The sequence below is a fragment of the Rhododendron vialii genome, chromosome 1a (assembly GCF_030253575.1).
Source record: "Rhododendron vialii isolate Sample 1 chromosome 1a, ASM3025357v1".
Classification (NCBI taxonomy): domain Eukaryota; kingdom Viridiplantae; phylum Streptophyta; class Magnoliopsida; order Ericales; family Ericaceae; genus Rhododendron; species Rhododendron vialii.
Genome location: NC_080557.1, coordinates 8,071,486 through 8,092,996, shown reverse-complemented (window position 1 = coordinate 8,092,996; position 21,511 = coordinate 8,071,486). Strand labels below are relative to the sequence as shown.

Genomic DNA, 21,511 nt, shown 5'->3' with positions numbered 1-21,511 from the left:
ATACTTAGTCCAATAAATAACAGAAGTTAGAAATTTGGACAGAAAATGCCATGTAAGGCCTGTTTGGTATCATGTAAAGTAAATACTTGACTATGAGAGCCTTAGAGGTAAAAATTAATTATGACCTTTTAGGATAAAATGATAAAAAAATAAGATTTTTGCATCAATTTCAAAAGATTAATAGAGCATTTAATTTTTTAACCATATTTTTTAGTATAATATAAACCTTAAAAAATTAAGTGCTCGAATTTTTAATCTGTTTGGATTGGTGCAAAATTTTTATTTTTCTGATCATATTATTCTAAAGAGTCATGATTAATTTTTATCTCTAGGGCTATCATAATTAAAAATCTATTTTTTATTTGGAGCCTTTTAGAGCAGATACTTGATTATAAAAGCTCTAGAAATAAAAATAAATTATAACCTTTTAACATAAAATGATCGAAAAATTAAATCTTCACATCGGTTTACATGGATTGAAAATTAGAGCATTAAATTTTTAACCATATTTTTAATATAAAACAGTCTAAATTCTATATAAAGAACTCAGTCTTTAAAAAATATATATGTATGTGTCAGTCTCTATAAAATGTCTTGCAAGATTCTAATATATGAAACTTGTAAAAAAATAAAGTGTTCCAATTTTAAATCTGTTTAGATCGGTGCAAAGATTTTTATTTTTATTTTATCATTTTAACCTAAAGGGTTATAATTAATTTTTATCTCTAACGTTTTCATAATCAAATATATGCTCTACAGGGTCTCAAACTGGCCTTACATGGCATTCTCTGTCCAAATTCTTAACTTCCGTTATCTATTGGACTAAGTAGGTAACGGTATAATAGTTAAGGTGATGAAATCGTCAAATTGAAAATTTAGGGACTAAACAGAGAAAATGTGCATAGTTCAGGGGATGAAAGAAAAAAAAAAACTCCATATAATCGAGTACTGTGAATGGGTTTGAGGTCGTGATTTTGTGGGGTTTGAATTTGGTAGGCAGCAAAATGGAGAGCCCAGTCGAGAAGGAGACTCAGAGCGGTGCTGGGGATGAGGTTTTCTCCTTGGAACTTCCTGCTCCTTCTGGTTGGAAGAAAAAGGTACTCTAAGTCTATTCAAAATTCGTATGTTCGAAGTTTTGCTGTATTGTGCCGTGAATTTTGTCTAATAGTGGCAATTAGCTCCTGGGTTTGTTGACTTTTAGGCTTTTTTGTACTATGTATACATGTTTATGCAGATTCATGTGTGCGAAATTTTGCTGAATTGTGCTGTGAATTTTGTCTATTAGTAGTAATTAGGTTCTGGGTTTGTTCAATTTTGGCGAATTTTTTGTTGAATTTGATTGGTAGGGACAGATTGAAGCTAGGGTTCGAGGAGGTTTATTTATTTTTGGTAAATGAGGAAGTTTATTATATTATGGTGAAGTCTGATTTCTGCACGGAAGATTGGTTTTTTGCTCTTTTCTAGGTTAAATGCACGGTCTTGTAAAAGCCCGAACAAAGAATACAACCTAAACTGAGGCATCCCTCTGGAATACAAGTTCCTGCCAGGTCTGTCCAACCCCAGCATCAATGACAAACCCTAACAACCTATATACAAAGAAAAAAACCAGAATCACAAACAAGGGAACACTACAAAATAAAACCTATACGAAAGAAGAATTATACAACAGACTTTAAAATCCTATGTGAGATCTCCCAATCTTGGCATAAGGCTGTATTTGTCTGAGTAGGATCCACCATCCTCATTGAGCTCAGGTAGTCCCTGATGTTGCTCACAATACTCTGAACAAGCTGCCCCATGGGAGCAACCTTATTATGAAAAAATTATTTGATTTCTCTCCATCCACAGATGATATATAGAAGCAGGTAAGGAGCACTTAAAGACTATGCAGCTTACGTTCCTTCCCTTAACTCTCCTACTACACCAGTGCACAGTATCCATGAGACCCAAAGGACCATTGTGGACCTTATTTTTTCCTCTCGCAGCCTGCCACATCTCCCATTTTACCAACCTGTCACAAGTGGTCAGCTTTTGTTGAACAGCTAGCCAAGAGATAAAGGACCATCTTTGGTCATTCTTGCCAAACCAAATCACACTATGCCTTTTCTGGAATAGATGCTTCTGTCTAATGGCATTCCATGTAGAATTTGTTGTGAAATTTGAAGGAGCCCGGTCACTAAGTGTTTTCTGGATTCATCTGGCAGGAGATTAGAAGAGGTATGAGCCATTATACATTGAATTGTGCTATACATTTTTCTAGGCCAACACGTCTGCCCATTTTGAATGATAGAAACCACCCTAGCTTGCAGGAACCTTCCCAGGTTAAATACCAAACTTTCCCCAAATCTATGGTAGAGGGGACCCAAAGAATGCCAATTATCCAACCAGAGATAAGTGGATTGCCCCAAATCTATGGAATTAGACTCAGTGGTGCTCCTCCATGTTCCATCCTATGATAAATGTTTGGTGTATATGTACTATCACTAGTCACTACCATTGTTCCAGATACATTGAAGGAGGCTAGGACACTGAACATGAGATGGTGATTTCCCTCGGATTCCCTTCCTAACCATATCAAAGGAATGGAATGAAGCCGATCTATACACTCTAGCATGCATTATAGAGCCGAATAAAGGCAGATCTTCATTGTGTATGAGTGATGTCTACTGCCATGAAAACATTCTTTGTTGTCATGCTAAGTTTTTTCTAATGGGTTTCTAGTGACAGACCTCATTTGTGGCATGTTCTTGTTCTCATTTTCTCCATTGCTCTTATCACACAAAATGTGATGCATATTTTGATTGTCTCTCTTGTTTTTATGCATTTTCCATGGGAATTTTCTTAATTTGAATGATTTTTGTAGATGTTAATGTCTTGTTTTGTGTTGGTAGTTATGTGGTATTGATATCTGTGGATTTGAAGAAATTTGAATTTATTTTGAGGATTTTCTGTGCGTGACTATTTGCTGATTAGACAATTGATTGAAACACGTAAAAAACCCCGAAGATGACCTTCAGATATGTTTATTGATTTAGAAAAGTATTTGATAAAGTGTTCTGTGAGGGATAATGTGTAGAGTTTCAAACGAGACAAAAGTTTCAATTAGGGATATTTACATCATCCAGGTATGTAAATTAAAGTGATTACTAATGTGTGAACAAGAGGAGCTGTTATAACTTCCTAGAGAATTTAAGAGTTATAAAAATGAAGCATGAATAGAGGAAAAATAAATAGATGGGGTGTAGGTATAACAAGAATGACCATTTTGGATATCTTGGATGCGTTGTTCAGAAAGGAACAATTAGGGGGGATGTGGCCAATGGAAGTAGAGCAAGATGGTGAATGCTTGAGTTCTTCAAAAGTGTCGGCCATAAGGTTCCTATGAAGTTCACCAGTAAACTTTATCTAACTATTTTGAGGCTATTATCATATGTGGTACAAAATATTGGGTAATTAAGGACTATTGTTTTAAATAACAAGTGTAGCTTAAGTAAGAACATTTAGTTTGGTGATTGATGTTATAAAGAAAAGCTAGTTCAGGAGATAAATGCAGTAACCATGTTAATCGACTATTGGGAGTAAAATTGTACATAAACTGATGGTCTTTCCAAGGGCTCCTTAGAGTGGAAGGGGAGTACTAGTAGTAGGAGCAGTCTTAAAGCTTCTCCTTTGTAGTTCTCCCCAATTTTTTAAATTGGAACAAATGAGGCGTTTCAGGGTGAGAGGTTACTTCCTAGCCATGAGGTCAAAGTGCTGGATGAATCGAATCAAGGGTCTTTGCAAATCCGTGAAGATCATGGGGGACAAAAGGAGATTCGCTCTGGCTGGCTAACAACACCTATTGCGTAAGGTAGTTTCGTAACTGTCTATCTTGTTACCTCTCGGAAGAAGAGCTACGATTTGAGGCTTGAAATGGATTCGTCATAGGACACCTTCCAAGGAAAAAGTCATGACACCGCATTTTCCCCTCTCTAACTTGTTTGATAGATGAGTAGGCTGGCTGAAGCAACCAACTAAATAGTTAGCAAGTGAGTGCCACCAGGATAAAAATCTTCTTGAGCAATGTAGGAACTTGGGGATCATGGAGTGCAAGATTAAACACGAGACAGGAATTGTGATGGCTTTTAGGAGGAGGTAAGGCTATTGATTATTTGTGGCTTTTGAATTCTCACTAGATGGAGAGGGGAGGAGCAAGGAGAAATGTCCCAAAAAGTGGTGGTTCCCATAGTACTATGAGATGCGATGGATTATTTGTTGCATAAATTTATGTGGAGTTCTAAAAAGGGGGCTGTGTGTTCTCAGAGGAAGGGAAAGGGGCCTAATTTTCTTGAAATGATAGTATTTAATATCCTGAGTTGAACCATGCAGGGCCTATATGTTGATGATAGGGCTGGTGTTGAAGGTGCGTTGAACCAGTGGAGGACTGGAGTAATGTGTCTTCAAGAAACCCGATTGAAGAGTAGTCACATGATTCATGGAGAGTATTTGGGGTGTGAGATTTGACATGTGATAGTGTTTTCTGGCGAAAGTGGTAGTAAATGTATTCTATTATTTTGCAATAATAGGAGCATTCATAGAAAGTGCAGTGTGTTCCATAATGATAATAGTATCCACACTTGAGATTTTACTATAAACAATATAGTCTTGATATTGAAACGAATTTTTTGCACAACCAATGAAATATAAAAAGGTTTAGATTCTTATACTAATGCCTAATTCTTTAGGGTTAGGATTTTGCATTAGAAAATAGCAATGGTTTCTCGCTATTCTTGTGCTTTTATGAAATGTGTACTTTTGCATACATTTGTAGCTGCACTCCATTCCTAATTTTGTTCCTGATGTTCCAGTGTTTTCATAGTTGTATCATATCATATACGATAGGATACCCTTTGCCTCATTGGTGTGTGGAAGTTTCAGTAAGTTTCCCTGATGGTTCTATAGGTGGATGGTTGATAGAGTTATTTTGGGAAGAGTTAGTAATTAGTTGTTGTGCACCCCAGATGGGGTGCTTCATGTGGTGTTGGGGAACTCAATTTGGTTTGGCTTTCTTGTGAGAAGTTGGGTTAATCAGCTATAAATACGACCATTACAGGCTTTTCGACTTTTCTCAATTAGTTGAAATTCATTTTTCTGCCTTTGAGAGCAGGGGTAACCCTTGGCTGATGGTCAGCACCAAATTTTCTTGTCCGGTAATGGTTGGATTTTGATCTTGATTGACTTTGAGAATAATTGTTTGGGTTTATTCTTCTTGATTTTTGAGGGGGCATTGGAAGAAGCCCAACTCCTTTGACCATTGTGTTTGTGGGATTGGGTGGTCATGTGATGGCATTAAGTTGTAGATTTCATATGCCTAGAAGCTCAAATTGTGGTTGGGAGATTTCGACAGTTCGAATAAAGAGGGGTTTGGGTGGCTGGAAGCAGAAGGCGAGTTTTAGATGGTATTCATTTTTAGTTGTGTAGAAAATTGCATTAGGGATTGGCCTTAAAGAAGAATGATACAGCTTAAGGAAAATTGATGAGATGAAAACAAATTATTTGGAGGCTTAGATTAACTTTTTTGTTGTTTAATGAAGGAGTTAGGAAAGCTCGATGTTTCCATATGATTGCTAGTGTCAATAGATGTAGAAACTGAATTATGAAGATGAGTGTTGATGACCATCTTCCGCAGAAGGAAGGAGTGTGAGGAAGGACTGTTAATTTCTACACAGAGACTTGGTGTAAAGAGGAGATGGCTGTCAGTGATGTATGGAATGCACCTCTAACAAGGTTTTAAAGATCCGGTGATACGTTGCATATTTGTGGATAATACACCTTGTTTTACTCGTGGGAATGAAAGTTGCTTGAGTTTGGTTTGTTTATGATTCGCATCTATTCAGACCCGATTACAAACTTATTCGCTGCAGATACCTTCTGTTCATTGCTAATGCAACTGATTTGGTTATCTTTTTCCAACTGATGTTTTGAAAATTCACCTGTCATCACTCGATTTGAGATAATTATGGCTTCAGAATTTTTGTTGATTGCACGTGTTTGGCCCCTGTATTAGAGGAGAGCTTAGCCACGTGAGTCGTGAGGGGGTATGTAGAGAATATAAATGGTATTGTTACCCCTCTCTCTTGTAGGTTAAGCTTTTGGAAGAATTGGAGGTCACCAATTTAATTCTAACTTTAAGCTTTCTTATAGAACTTATGCTTCAGGTAATAGGAACTCACAATCATCCCCACTCATGATGTAATTTCCAGTTTATCCATTTTGCGCAGTTTGTGGGTAATGTTCTCTTCATTCTTCTATTTTGTGTACACGGTGTTTCAATGATGTCAGCGATGATCTTCTCAACCTCTATGCATGATTTCGTCATGAGATGTGACTACTACATTTATACTGTCCATCTACCTACCAAAACCTGCCTTCTCCTGGCATGGACCAGCGTTTTGGAGGATAAGTTGTGATGTATGACGGGTAAACTGTTTGGTTTGGCTCAGTTTAGACATTTTTCCAAACCAAACCATACCATACCAAATATTAATGGTTCAGTTTAATACAGGAGGGAAAATAACTAAAGGATGTTGGAGATGATTAATGCTTGAACTCTTTTATGGAACTTGCTATCCAGTAATACCTGTTTTGCTTCTCCAAATTGTTGATTACCGATCGGGAGGCATATGAGTATGAGCAAAGCAATGACTGTCTGCCCATCTCCCCTTGCTTCTCCATTTCTTTATAATACCAATGAAGAAAGAAAATAACAAAAAGAAAAAGAAGAAATAGGGAAAATAAGAACCGTGTTAAGCCGGTAAAGGGACTAAAGTTATGCAGCATGTAGTAGTACAAATCTGAAGAGATATAAGAACTGTCATGCACCATTATCTTGATTCTGCTGCCTAAATAAGCTTTCTTTCAGCAATCTGTATCCTGTATGTTACTGCTGAAATAGATACTTGTGTATTCATTTGGATGCATCTTAGTGACCCATATCTGTTGGGCATCCGAAGCAGCCTGTTCAAGTCTTAACTCTCGTGTCTCTGTGACCTTTGTCTTTTGCGACTTACGAAGAAGTTGGTGGAGGCTGAAACTTCACAAGAGAAAACAGTGACAAAGACATAAAATTCAGGTAATGACCAAAATACGAATTTGCGTAGCGAGATATCTTATCTTTAAACAAAATCTTGTATGTTACAGCTGACGGTGATTGTTGACCGATTTTCGAACTGAGTGTGAGATATGCATATGTTTATTTATGTCAAACATGGATTACTGTGGTACACTAAAGAACCATAGTCCCAAGTCTGTACTGGGATGATGTCGGAGTAGCCCCCATGTCTTATAAATAGGCATAGTTCTGACTTCTTTGCAAGTTCATTTTTCTAGATGTGGTTATGTTGTAAGCTGATTTGGTCCTTCAAAGTGCTTCCAGTTATGTTGAGTTCCAACGGGACTCGCTGGAACAGCAGGTGCAGTTGCAGCCACCATCTCTTACAGCGCTTCTCTTCTTATTTAGTTTGACTGTGGTTTTGAGTTTGTCTACTTCAGAGCGGATTAGTTGGGTCGTCTCCCATTGTTTTTTTTTTTTTTGGTTAGGATTGTTTGAATTATTTGAGGGAGAGGGAGGATTATATGGTGTTTTGATACTTTGGCTGTGATTTATCACTTGGGTTGTATGGTGTTTTGACTTTTGTCACAAGAAAAGAGTTCAACAATAGCCTTCGTATAGTATCTTTTGGCTGCTTTGGATGAGGCCTTCATGGGGGTGATTTGCAAATTTAGACATTTGGAAAGGAGTATAATCATATGATTATGATTTGTTGTACAACCAGACGGAGCGTAAATGCAAAAACATGTGTAGCTGACCCAATTGATTGTGAATCGAGGTTTATTTTGGCTGGTTTGCTTGATTCATTGATAGATGGATTTGGTAACGGATGGAAGCTATGGATACTGTGTAGCATTCCAGCTTGGGTGGCAAGGAGGCTCAAAAAGTTGCAGTATGGTTTGTTGAGGTCATGTAGGGAAGAGGTTATATGACAGGATGTGGTTTGTCTCCCGACGAGGGATGTTGGGAATTTTTATTTTAATAGAGTTACGAGTATTGGGGAAAGTGGCTAAATATGTTTACCAGCGAGGGGGAAAAATAGTGGAGAAGGTTGATTGACCTGCTGGAAGTGACTCATAGTCGAAGGGGATTTTGACTTCGTTTTTTACTTTTATTTGGTTGTGTTATTTATTGATTTTTTTAACTTTGTAAGTGGTGTGAAAATGATGTATTGGAGAAACCGTTTCCTTTTTATTAGTCTCCCCCCTTGGTGATAAAGAAGCATTTCGGAGGCAGATTATGTGCAATGTGCTGCTAGTGATGATTTTTTGAGATATTTGGTCTAGGACTGCAAGATGGAGAAATGGAACCGTTAACAAATATTTTCAATTTAATTGTGGGTGTAGGTGGGTTTTAGCTAAGAAAGTGAAGTTCAATGCCTATTTTATAGGGCTTTGTTGGGGAAGGGTTTTTTTCCCCCTTTCATAAAGACATTTGGATCTTTGGGACTCCATCCAGATGTTGCTTTTCTTGCAGTCAACTGCAGAGAAGCCAGTGCAGTTCAATCACAGCCGTTCATCTTGATAATTAATGGTCCAGATTTGCTCTCTTACCTGTACGAAGCTTTCAGCATATCACTTGTCCTACTTGTTGGATACTTCCACAAATCTGGTCCAAGGAAAAAAACTTTGGACGGCTACGATCAAGCAAACTGCCCTCTGCAATCCAAAAGTGGACTGCAGACAAGCTGTTTCCTTTTTGGAATTACTCGGGATTGTGGCTTTATTTGGGATGGATAGGCATTTTGCCAGGGTTATGTTTGGATTGTGAGGAGGTAAATGTGGAAGGTTTGGCTGGCTGCTTCTTTGTGTATGAGGTGCCTTTTTTTTTTGGGCGGGCGTGAACAAGAGGGCTTTGTGAGGTGTAGAGGAGTATCTGTTTGAGCTGAAAAGCTTAATAGCTGTTTTTGGTGAATTCCTTAACTTCGATGATTTTGTAGATTCTCTTTACTTCTTAGAATTTCTTCTCAGCATTATGGGAGTGGATCCTTTTGCGATTGTGTGGGTGCAAGTCCGAATGTGTTGAATAGATTGGTGATTAGGTTGATAGGTTCTGCATTGCTGTCACTTTGTTCACCGTTTTCCCTTTACCCTGTTTGATAGTATTTCAGGCTTAACTTAGTTATTAGGCTCTGTATTTTTAGGCCCCCATTTGTTTTCCTGGATTAAAGCATCCATTTGGGCAGCAAATCCAATGGTACACATCCCACGTCTGGTTGGAACTTTTATCGTGAGGATTGAACATTAGTCAGCTCTTCTGTTGGAAATATGGTCATGTGGATATTACTTCCTGCTCAACATGGGCATACAATACGTTGGGGATGTGTTATACTTTTATCGTGAGGATTGAACATTAGTCAGCTCTTCTGTTGGAAATATGGTCATGTGAATATTACTTCCTGCTCAACATGGGCATACAATACGTTGGGGATGTGTTATACTTAATGCTTCCACTATTAGTCTCATATGATTGCTTATCCCTTGGGATTATATATTCCTTCGATATTAGCCTAGTCAAATGAACAGGGGTCTATATTCTTGTACTAAATGTCATGGCAACAGAGAATAATCACATAATAGGGACTGATTGTCAATGGAAGAAAAAAAAATAAAAATAGAGAGGTCGTACATCTGATATAAGTCCATGTTTTGTTTTAAATCATTGAACCTGAAATTATGCAGCAAGTGAGAGTTTGGCATGTAGACCTTATTTACTATGGGCAAGATTATCTAGTTGTGTTCATATTTCGATCCCTCCTGTTGTTATTATCTGTTAAGTGTTTCACTTTGTATACCCATTCACATTTGTGAAGTCTGCTTCTGGATATTCTTTGTTTGGTCTTTTACTTCTTTCTTTCTAGATGAAGAGTTGTAAAACTCAATGCTGTCATTTTGTGTTTTTGTTTTTCCTGTAGTTCATGCCCAAGAAAGCAGGCACCCCTAAGAAAAATGAGATCATTTTTACTGCTCCAACTGGAGAGGAGATCACTAACCGGCGACAGCTGGAACAATACCTGAAATCGCACCCTAGTGAGCCAGCAATAGCTGAGTTTGACTGGGGATCTGGTGAAACTCCAAGGAGATCGGCTCGGATAAGTGAGAAAGTCAAGGTCACTTCCCCGCCAGAAAGTGAGCAGCATCCAAAGAAGCGTAGGACTTCAGTTACAAAGAAGGAGAAAAAGGAGGGGGCTGAAGAAATTGTGGTGGTTAAAGAAAAAGAGGCAACTGAGAAGGATAGTGCAGCTGAAGAAACAGGTAAGGATATCGGAAAAGAAAACCAAGAACAGAAAAAAGCAGAAACACAGGCCACAGATGGGAAAGTAGGAGAAAAAGGAGAGATTGAGATGGCTGATGCTGAAGAGTGCAAGGAGGAGGGAGAAGCAGAAACAGAAAAGTCCAAAGAAAAAGTAGCTACTGATACTGAAGTAATGCAAAATGACAAAGGGAAAGCGGAGGACACCGAAGTTCAAGGAAAAGAGGAGCAAACAGCTATGGAGCAGGACAAGCTGGATACAGTCACGGCTGAGGAAAAGAAGTATGCAGTGGAAGGTGACGAGAAAGGGAACGAGAAAAGTAGTGTTGGAACTGAGGGTGAAACTAATGGGAAAGAAGCAATGGGCGTGAAAAATGAGGAACAAAGTAAGGTAATTGACGGTGAGACAAAAAAGGTAGAGGGAGAAGTGACCGAGAACGGCGGCAGCGCTTGTGACTCCAAGCCATGAGTTGATTTGGTGCTGCTTCTCTCACATTCCCAACTTCCGCGGGTCTTGTCCATTGAATAACTGTAGTATTGTAGTTTACGACTGAATTCTGATTGTTCGTGTAGACATGGTGTTTGTAAAATTGTACACTAGAATGCCTTCGATGTAACGTGGTGTTGTAGATTAGGTCTTTGATGCCGCTGCTGCTGTCTTTGGGGACATTGAAGGCACTTGTAGCTACTAGCTTGCAGAGCACTATGTAAAATTGTAGTGTTTAAAACTGGTATTGTAATAAAGTGCTTATGTGATTCGGTGAATGATCCTATGAACTCCTTTGAGTTTGTTTCCTCCTCCATAATTTGGTATGCTTCTCTTGGGATGCTGAAAGTTTTTAAGGGTGAGTTTGGCCTATATTATCCGGGGCTTTTTGCTATGGTCTTTTTCATTGCGTTCTCTTAATCCTTATAAGATCCGCGTAAAATTTTTACACCAACTCTTTCGTCTGGATTTTTTTGGGTCTTTTCGTCACCTTATATGAATTTGTTTTCAAGTTTGGTCTATGTTTTTATATTTTTCCAAATACTCTCGTCGTGACGAAAAATATGGTGTAAAAATTTGACTCAAAGTTTGTAAAGATTATGAGAAGACAACAAGAAAGACTGTGCCAAAAAATCCCTGAAAAGTTAAGCAGCTCAAATAAGACCGAGAAATGAGTTGGGTTTCGCCAAAATTAAGGCTTCCTTATCTTTCTTTTTGTCCCAATACGATTACCAGCAGAACAATTATCCAGAACATACTGTATATAGAGAATGATGTGGCCTCTTCAAGTCTCTTGTCATTTCGATTTCAAAAGCAGCATGGTTTACACATCAGCCGTTACATAACAGGATTTTGGACCTTCTATGCCGAAATATACCTACAGCATACTGTTCCATATCAGTCGATATATTGCTGCGTATTCTGATGCGGCAAATTAGAACTCTGAAACGCCCATCGAAGGGATCTATTAGACAAATAATGACACTTTTTTCATTCTGTTTTAGCTTTGAAGTTGATGAAGTAAACTTGGTTGATACTTGATAACAAGTTTAGATAAAGGCAACTTGAACAAGCTGAGCAAGGGTTATACAACTCATATGCAGACCAGAGAATCTTATCTGCAGATACTGATATCTACTAGCTAGTTGAAAGAACAAGGAATTTCAGTGAAGAATCAAATGAAAAAATCGGAGAAGAGATCAAGAGGAGTTATGAAATCTTCCTTCCAGGTAATTGAAAACCTAAACAAACAAAAATAGGAACAAGAAGAATTAAAGTTCCATTTCCTCAATTCAGAGCCCTTTCAGCTGCCCAACGAGCCCTGTCAAGGCAGTCCATTTCTCGAATGCAGTTGCAGATGAAACAAAAGCTATTTTAGAGGCGTCGACATCCTTCCGGATCACTGTGAAATCCAAAACATAGATTATACTAGCAAAATCCGAGAAATATTCAACGCTTAATCAACAATCAACATCCTGTTCATGGGTTCTAAAATTCAGACGAACGGAACTCTTTAGGAGCTGGCACTCAGAACATGTTGCTTGATGTTTTATAGAACATCAGGATCTAGATGAGTTCTTTGTTTTGAATACAACAATATCACAACTCGACACATCGTTCTGTACAAAATCGCCATATGCTTTTTCTGTTTGTGTCACCTTACTGAGAAAACTTTCAGATAGGAACCTAACCTGATGAAATCAAAGAAGCCAGTGAGGAGTTGAATGTTTCCACCTCAGTCTTCTCCTCAGGGCTGGAGCTCAACTATACAAAGGTAGATATAAAGTACTCAGAATTATCCGATAAAGACGATATTCCGTCTATAGGCTGCATCTGAATTTTGGATTCGCTGAGGGATTTAGAGGGAAAAAAAAGAAGAGCAGCTTAATAGCTCCTTTCATTTCCTGTCCCTCAGCAATTTTCTCTGTGAATCCAAAATTCAAACATAGCAGTAGAACGAACTGAGAAAAATGTATCCAAAGACTACAATCAGTTCGAACACCTTGGAAAATGCTAAATTGGCTTTCTGAACCCAATCTGCGTCAGTGTTTTGACCGAGAACAGAAATTGCAGCAGAGAGATCATTGTTTTCGATCGCTTGGCCTACTTTGCTCAGCTTGTACACAAGATCTTGCAGATATGCTGTAAAAAGAATATAGTCACCACGGTGGGGTTAGAAAACTTGTTGAGATCATTGCCAGAATTTCAAAAACAAGTGCCAAGTCCAAAAAACCAACTCTTACCAACTAGTTGATAATATATACTGTAGTTAGATACTGCCACTAATACTATAAACTCAGAAAATATTTATAGAAAATGTCCAAAACTTTTAGTGTGGCAACACAGTACTCATTCTGGTGCAGTGTGGGCCGCATTCAGGCGAACTATGCTTATAAAGTGCTATTCAAATTGTTTTCCGAACTCAATATCGATTTATAGCCTACGCTACGTGTATCCTTGTAAATGACTAAACACCTGCGTCGAGACACTAACACTCGAATAAGGGTGTGGGATCATACCTAGCCAACGTATTCCACGAAATATGTGCAGAACACCCAAATTATGGATGAAATGCCCCATTTATTCGAGAACATAAAAGAAAAAAGCAAAGGAATTTGAATATTTGGGTAATGTCCTTGAGATGAAAATGAGAGGACTTTGACACTTGGACATGTACCCGCACTTGACACCCGTACCCAAGTTCATGTAACATGGCATGCACGTAGCAGATGCAAAACTGAAAGCAAGTGTTTAATAGCCTATGAAACATGACATTGTTTCTTTTTCATCTTCTTTCTTATTTATAATTGCTGATAGGACGCCATCCAACATATCTAAATGCAACTACAATCAACTTTAAAAGGTTAGTAAGTTCATGTCCTCTATGGTATTAAATAGAGGAGTAGCATCAGTTCCTCACTGGTCAGCATTTTCAGTTCCAACAATTGGAAGTGGCAATAACATGAACCTACCCCAAGCTAGGAATTTTGGAACAGTAAAACAGGATCGAAGAGAAACAAATAAAGAAAGTAAGAGAAAAGTCACACAAGAACATCAGATTAACGTAGTTCGCCTAATGTGGGCTATTTCGTCGTCGTTGCAATGGCTTTTCACTATCATGAAGAACAACGAAACTCAATCGGTTATTTATTTTGTTTTATCAGTAATTCGCGAGAAACATGGTTTGGTGTAAAGTTCTAAGGAAAATCCCAGTATGTCCAGATTCTATTTCTAGGTAGTTGCATTTCTAGAATGGAGTATCCTACCACTCAAACATAAACACAAAATCCATCATCTATAGGCATCAACTTTTCGCACTTGAGTATTCATCAAATTGATCAAACTGCAAACTAGACAAAGAGAAACCATGAAATTTCGTAGGGAAGTTAAGGTCTTGCTAACGACTGTCCACTAGTATGTTGTTGAGAAACACATAGTCTACACGGGATTTTGTCCCCGCTTTAGTTGGGTCCTCTAGCAGACAGGTCTAGGATCAACTTTTCGCACTTGGGTATTCATCAAATAGATCAAACTGCAAACTAAACAAAGAGAAACCATGAAATTTCGTAAGAAAGTTGAGGTTTTGCTAAAGACTGCCCACTAGTCTGCGGTTAAGAAACACATAGTCTATGCGGGATTTTGTTCCCACTTTAATTGGTTCCTCTAGCAGACAGTGGAATTGGTGTAGGATCAATTGTTTCATTGGCTGGATGCCGAGTTATCAAAAAGAGACGTCACGCCAAAGAACTCAACCTCTCCACACACATTTACAATACCCAATTAAAGCACCTATTTCTATCCACTTTTCACATTGTTTCATACACTTTTTCAACCTTAACCGACGCCCAAAAGGCTATGCTTAACATATCCCATCAATATATGTACTTATAAATTCCTGAACTACTCAGTAGAAAAATGAAAGAAACCAATTAACCTTTCTCTTTGTTGGATGAGCTGATGACCCCTTGTCTTTCAATCCTCTTTTGTCTGTCCTTCTTCACCCTTTCCAGAAGCTCTACGTCATCGTCGGCTTCGAGTATCGCTGCATTGGAAGCAGAGTAGTAACCCTGTCCAGCTATGGAGAATAGGAGAGTGGTGGTGAGAGAGAGAGAAAGGTTCCTTTTTGTGAGAACTTGGGGCTTATACTTAGGTGCTGAATCACTCACTGTTGCCTTGCACAGAGGCAACTGTGGCCTTGCATTGGGTTTCTGGCCTTGAGTTTGAGGTGGTCTTGTCACAGAAGATGATGAGGAGAGAGAGTAGAGGAACGTTTTTGCAGTTGAGAGGAAAACTGTTGCCATTTTTTTTCTTTTTCTGTTTTCTCATGGGGGAAGAGTCAAGAAGTGGGCATTGGAAGTTTGGGACTAAAAAAAGTGGATAAGATTAATGGATTCTCTGATCTTGACACCATAGACATTTTACTCATGTTTGAGGGTATTTTAGTCATTCAAAGTGATGAAAAGCTTTCCTTTTGTTTGTTGGTAAATTGATGAAAAACTCTCGAGTTTGGATATAATAGTCCAACAACAATAGTGGTTTGCCGACCTTATCTCTCAACTCTAGCCACCACAATTCCTCTTCTCCCTTCCCTTCTCCCCCGTGGGTCCATATCTGTGTGCGGCGGAGCGAGGGGAAGGCCATGGTACTATTCCGACTCATTTTCTTTGTTTTTTCCTTTTTCTCTTTCGTCTTTCCAGATTAACGACTTGTCATCTGAACTGTGAAAGTTTTGTCTCCCGTTTTACGAGAGTTTTAGTTTCGTCTTTGAATGAATTTTATCTATAGACCGGGTTCTCTCAATCAAGATTGCTTCACAACAATGCTTCGGCGTTCTATCACTACATGATAAGATTGCTTCACAACGATATCTGTGCTTCGGCGTTCTATCACTACATAATATCTTTGGCGGAGCAACTCGTGGCGATTTGACAAATCCGTAGTTCTTGGGAGTTTATTGGTGCGTTCATTCTTGGTTTGAGTGCATCTGATCATCTGGGTATTTGGTGTCTTTTATTCTTAACTTTGCATTTTTTCTTGTTTGAGACTCCTAATTAGATGTTAAACAGTTTAAAAGTATCGCTGTTGCGTTAGATCATATCGATTGCCTTATGATTTACTCGTTTGTATTTATTAGACAATTAGTTTGACTTTATTCAAATTCTTTGTAATGATTTCCGATTTGTAAGTGTCGCTGGGCATTTATCAGTACAATATTCTCACTTACAAAAAGAGGAAGAAGATATAATAGTCCAGTTAAAAAAAATATAATAAAAGGATATTTGACTCAACATGGGGAAACTTACTATGAATTGGCAGATACAAGAAATTTTTAGTCGCAAATCGGGTATCACGTGGTACCCATGCAGCGCATTCGAGACGTCCAAGCGGAGCAATCGACGATCCAGATCAAAACAGCCTTTTTCATTTTCATTTTCCTTTTTTTTAGATCCGTTCGGTACCTTTATATCCGGACCCTTGGTTGCAGTTTTTGAAGATACGAATGCGCGGAACGAGTACCACATCAGCAATATCCTATTTTCACCCAAAAAAATCTCGGCAGGTACAAAGCTCTTTCGAGAAAGCCGGAGACTAGAGGGGTGAGTGAATTTAAATACAACCCTTCTATGGACACCGACAAGTAGAAACCAACCAACCCCGTTGTGCGGGGCCCACTCCTAGAATCCTCACGGATAAAATACAGCTCCAATTCAAGATCTTGGATCCAGGCCTTTGGCACACTGTCGAGTTTTTTTTTTTTTTTACTGGGCCTTAGGTAGATACAGCTCCAATTCAGATCTTGGATGGGTTAGGCCATAAAATAGTCAGTGGCAATCGACCATCCCTGGGCCAAAGTTGACCCACCAAAGAAAAAGCAACACATTCAAATTGTGGTTTGGTTTGGCATAAAAAACAAAGGCCTTGGTTTTAGCAACGCCATCTCCCCATCACACATGAGAGGTAGTCTTACATGAGTGATTATTCAGCGCTCTTGGATCAGCGTCGCATGTTGCTCTAAGTCCTTTTCCATGACACAGTGGTACATGAGCCACGCACTATGTGGTGGAGAAGGATCCTTAAGCGCACGTACTAAATTTTTTGGTCTTACGTTAGGGGTACGGTGGTATCCTACATGAAGGATGGAGGCTCATGTCGAGTTTGTTAGTGCCTAGGCCAGCTCAGTCATGGGACTTTTTTTGGGCCAATTCAATTTTAGGCCCACAACAATGACCAAATCACCTTGATCGAAAATGGGAAAATGATGGCCAATAACGTATTTCGATAATTAATATCCGTAAAGGACATTTTCAGCATTAACAAATATTCTTACCTTGTCTTTGGCGAATATTAATTATCAAAATATGTCCTGGGCCGCCATTTTTCCATCAAAAATTGGTAACCATACGAACCACGCATATATATGTACTAGACTAGCTAGGCCGTCGTTTTCGGATAAGCAGAACGATTTTTTTTTATTTTTGACAAGAAGCAGAACGATAAAGCGCTGGCATAACACAAGATACTTGCACGACAAAGTCACAACACGGGTTGGGGTATACTGCTTTGTTTTATGCACAAACAGTTGAACTCGTTGAATTTTAGTCATCGGACAATGACATTTTTTTTTGTACTAAGCACGTTTAAAATGGAAATGTTCTATTCATACAGTTGAATATTTTGTAAAATGAAAAACAATAATATCATAAATATAACTACGTATTATTATATTAATTATTCTATTTTAATTTTTTTTTTATAAGAGAAAGTCAGTATTGTTAATTGTTACTCCATCTGTTCCTAAATAAGTGTCTGGCGTGCAAAACTTGGCTTTATAAAACATGCATATTTTTTATTAAATTTTTTTTTTCACAATCTAATAGAACTTATTGCTATCGATTGATTTGTGAAAAAAAATTATTTTTTTTAACAAAATAAATGCATCTTTTTAAAGGCTTAGTTTTGCGTGCCAGACACTTATTTAGGAGCGAAGAGAGTAGTAGATATTAGCACCTTGGAAGAGGAGTTCAACTCCTGATCTCCTTTCCCATAAGACCTAATTAAGCACGCCTGATCCTATTGGAGAGACCAAAGGCTTCTTGGCATGCTATTTTAATTGCTACTAGCTGAATATTCTTTGTTTCAGCTTTCAATAAAGAATTAACATTCTCTATTTTTTTTTTTGCCTTTATAATAGGACACAGTTACGAGACGGACAAGGAAGAAGGTACGACTTAAGTCAAATAATATGTATGCGTAAGTGGGAGTGAAAGTGAAAGCACGAGTACGAATGTGAAATCGTCTTTGATACGTACACATCCCAACTTATTCAAATTCGGGAGAACAGGGGCAAGAATTGAGACCGGCATAGGACTATGTCGGCCTCCGAGTGCCTTCGTGGCCTAGTGTATTCCAATAAGTGAGCTTAGATACCGGACCCGCATGGCTCACTTCAGAAAAGAGAGTCACCAGATATTCCATAGAAAGTGTAATAAAACATAGGAAAGACAACATTAAAGTAGATTCCTATCGATTCTAGTTGGTAATGGTATAAAGATGGAAAAGCCAGTCCATTACGTACCCCAATAATGGCTCTTAATTTGTTAGTAAAATCACCATTTATATAAAGACTTACCTTCACACCAAAGCAACTCTCATTGTTATTGATATACCAAGCCAGCTCTAAAGACTACTGTGCTAACTCATGCATGATCTGTACCATCCATCCAAAGGTTGAGAATCACTTTCACCCCACACACCCACAACCACAGTATTGATTGAGAGAGAGAGAGAGAGAGAGAGAGAGAGAGAGAGATGTTTTCTTAGGATTGGGGAAAAAGTTTTTCTTAAAGCAATGAAACAAGGCAACAAACCGAAAAGTCTTTCCACTACCATTCATCCTATATATCTTTGTTCAACTTTGCTCTGTTTTTTCCTTTCTTTTTCTTATGTTATCTGTTTTATGTTTGCCTCAAATCTTCTTTGTGGCCAGTGGTGGCTAGGTTGATTTCGGTGGTGGGTTCATTTCAGTGGTACTGGTGGTGGTACTAGAAGATCTGTCTGATCGGTGGGAGGTGGCGTTTGCAATCTTAGGGTTAGGTTTTGAGTTTTCTTTGGGCTGCTCTTTTTAGGCTTTTGGAGTTATTTGAACTTTTTATTGTTTTAATTTGGGCACTTTTTGATATAAAAAAAAATATGGGTACTTTAGGCCATCAGGTGTTGTATTGAGCTTTGTCCCTCTAACTGTATTTTTCAATTTTTGGTTGGAATTTCTTCCCCTTTCTCTAATGAAATGGTACTTGTATACCATAATAAATTATTACCCTAAAAAAACTATCTAAATTATGAAAATTGCGAGCGTCATGTTTACATGAACACTGAATCGGCCGCCGCTTGGCAACATCCCCATTCCCATGTCGACCAATACAAGTTTCATGCATAGAAATATATATTTTGCAAAAAATCGTAAAACAATTATTCATGATGCAACCACTCGATCTCTCACTTGTGGTTGTACCTATCTTTTGAGTTTTGAAGTTTGCTTTTACTTGACTACTCAAAAGTTTGAAGTAAAAGTCACTTACCTCCTTAAATCAATGATTGTGATGGGGGAGGAAGGCTTCAACCCATAGGCTCTACTACTATATGGATATTAAGAAAAGTATGAGACCGGCCAATAAAATAGATAAACTAAAACTAAACTTGCAGGACTAAAGTGTTGGGTAGAACTTGAAGTAGAAGATTCTTCTGCTTCTATTCCTTATTATTATTGCTGTTGCCTGTTGGCTTCTTCTATCAATGTTTTTTTTTTTTTGTTTTGGGAGAGGATAGTGTTCAGTCCAATTGGAGTCAGCAAGTTGTAAAGTATATATACTTGAATATCATGGTCGAATAACAGCACAAGTGATGCTATTATTGGGTAAATTTCACTGACACCACCCAAGGTTTGTCTCAATGACAGAAATCCCCCTCACATATGAGAAGTACTGTAAAAGTGAACTTCTTGAGGTTTCTTTGTCCGTTTCACAGCCACCCCAATCGGCAATTGTCTGTCCAAAAACGCGATGGAATGAGCTGTAAGAGACTTATATCCAAAAGTTCACCGTTTTCTAATAATACAAAGTGGTAAAATGACTTTTTGTACCCATTGGAGGAGCTATTTTATCAAAAGGGGTCAAATTTATTAATGCCTAATTCAACTACTTGAAATAATCATTTTTTTTGTTTGTCAAAAATGACAAATTTATTACTTTTTGGTCAAAAAATCAGAATTGAGAGCTTTCTATTATTTGTGCTATTATTAAAAATGGTGAATTTGGTAATATAAGATACTTTTGGCTAATTCTATCACGTGTTTGGTCGAACAATTGTTGGTTGAGTATCGGTGAAATAAATATTGAAACTATAGTGGTTTATAGTTATTTTCATACGTAAGGGGTATATTGATCATGATTAAGACAAATCTCAGGGAATGTTAGGGAAATTTATAAGTTACTACTCAATAGAGGCATACTTAATCCATGCAAGAAGAAATCATGTTGATCTAACATCTCTATATAGATGGCCACACTCTACCCATTAATTTATTGTAGACAAATATATTTCAACAAAACCTTTACTGGCAGCTTTAGAAATTCTAGAAAGGGTGTTCAGAAATTTCTACTAAACTTCGTTAATTTCTTTTTTGATTTTGTTTGAGCATCCCCACTCCGTATTGGAAATCCTGCAGAGCACTCCCCTATAGTGCACCCTGCAGGGTTGATCTGGGCCGTCCACTTTGGCGATCAATAGTTCTTACATGCATGTTTGTTATCTTTTACCGGTAAAAGATAACAAACATATCTAAACTATTGATTACTGATATAAACGGTTCAGATCTGCCCTACAGAGTGCACTACAGAAAGTGCCTTGCAGAATCCCCGGATTTGATTGATCTCCACTCCTTACCTTTTTTTTAAGGCCGCCCAAGGGAACAAACCACCGCCAATTCCTTGGTTGATGAAATGTACGTACTGATTTGATATTTAAATATTTAGAGTCGTTGAGAATCCAAACTATTTTCTTCATTTCTTGCAGTCTAGTTAATGACCTACCAGACACGTGAAAGGTGTATACGTCGAATAAAACTCCAATGATCCTGGTCACCATTTCTTATAATTATTTTTTGTTTTCTCCCGTAAGTAAGGTTATGAAATGGAATAAATTATTCCATGTTGAAACTGACGTCAGATTAGAAAAAATGAAAAATAAGAACAAGAGAAAAAGAAACATTCCAATCTCCAATTTTTTTCTAAACCATCCTAGGGGGTGATGTTTACAAGGTAGATATTTCTAATTTGAGAGGTTGCCATAGAAGAAATCACATTGGACTAAGGACTTTTGGACATATTTGAGACCAGATTCTATTGTCATAACAATGATATATATAACAAAAGAATTATGGGTGATGACGAGACCAGACGACCCATCTCCACATCAACCTTTGAAGGACTCCGAGATTATTATTGGTGCCATACTTGATGTTTTGCCAGATATATTGACACCATCATCGGTAAGCGTTATTTGCTTCGTAGTCCTCCCCTCGTCATGAGGGTGGAGGAAAGAAAGAGAATGAGAGAATGACGTACGATGTCGGGGATTTTTTCATGAACTTCTAGAAAGAAGGAATATGAAATTTTCCAATTTGG

General features: G+C 38.0%; 2 protein-coding genes across 3 annotated transcripts; one reads left to right on the top strand and one right to left on the bottom strand.

Moving 5' to 3' along the window:
- Positions 1–934: 934 nt before the first annotated feature.
- Positions 935–11,107, top strand: LOC131315959 (methyl-CpG-binding domain-containing protein 11-like). 2 transcript variants are annotated; one of them, XM_058345223.1, is made up of 3 exons: positions 960–1,097; positions 6,966–7,111; positions 10,005–11,107. In XM_058345223.1, exon 3 carries the CDS (start codon positions 10,008–10,010, stop codon positions 10,809–10,811), a length of 804 nt encoding a protein of 267 aa, XP_058201206.1. In that variant the 5' UTR covers positions 960–1,097; positions 6,966–7,111; positions 10,005–10,007; the 3' UTR covers positions 10,812–11,107. The 2 variants fall into 2 exon arrangements, with proteins under 2 accessions (XP_058201199.1, XP_058201206.1); XM_058345216.1 differs by lacking the exon at positions 6,966–7,111 and having other exon boundaries at positions 935–1,097.
- A 738-nt stretch (positions 11,108–11,845) lies between these two features.
- LOC131315949 (thylakoid lumenal 16.5 kDa protein, chloroplastic) lies at positions 11,846–15,212 on the bottom strand. The gene is made up of 4 exons (XM_058345204.1): positions 14,764–15,212; positions 12,832–12,971; positions 12,521–12,593; positions 11,846–12,231 (listed from the first exon to the last, which is right to left on the bottom strand). Exons 1-4 carry the CDS (start codon positions 15,128–15,130, stop codon positions 12,122–12,124), a joined length of 690 nt encoding a protein of 229 aa, XP_058201187.1. The 5' UTR covers positions 15,131–15,212; the 3' UTR covers positions 11,846–12,121.
- Positions 15,213–21,511: the final 6,299 nt, after the last annotated feature.

Bases quoted from the DNA above. Each gene is read 5' to 3' on its own strand.
- LOC131315949 (XM_058345204.1), bottom strand. From the start codon at position 15,130: ATGGCAACAGTTTTCCTCTCAACTGCAAAAACGTTCCTCTACTCTCTC. The intron at 12,594-12,831 runs GTGTTCGAACTG...ACCTTTGTATAG, and splicing joins CCAATTTAGCATTTTCCAAG to TTGAGCTCCAGCCCTGAGGA. The intron at 12,232-12,520 runs GTTAGGTTCCTA...TGGATTTCACAG, and splicing joins GGCTTCTTTGATTTCATCAG to TGATCCGGAAGGATGTCGAC.
- LOC131315959 (XM_058345216.1), top strand. From the start codon at position 1,005: ATGGAGAGCCCAGTCGAGAAGGAGACTCAGAGCGGTGCTGGGGATGAG. The intron at 1,098-10,004 runs GTACTCTAAGTC...TTTTTCCTGTAG, and splicing joins CTTCTGGTTGGAAGAAAAAG to TTCATGCCCAAGAAAGCAGG.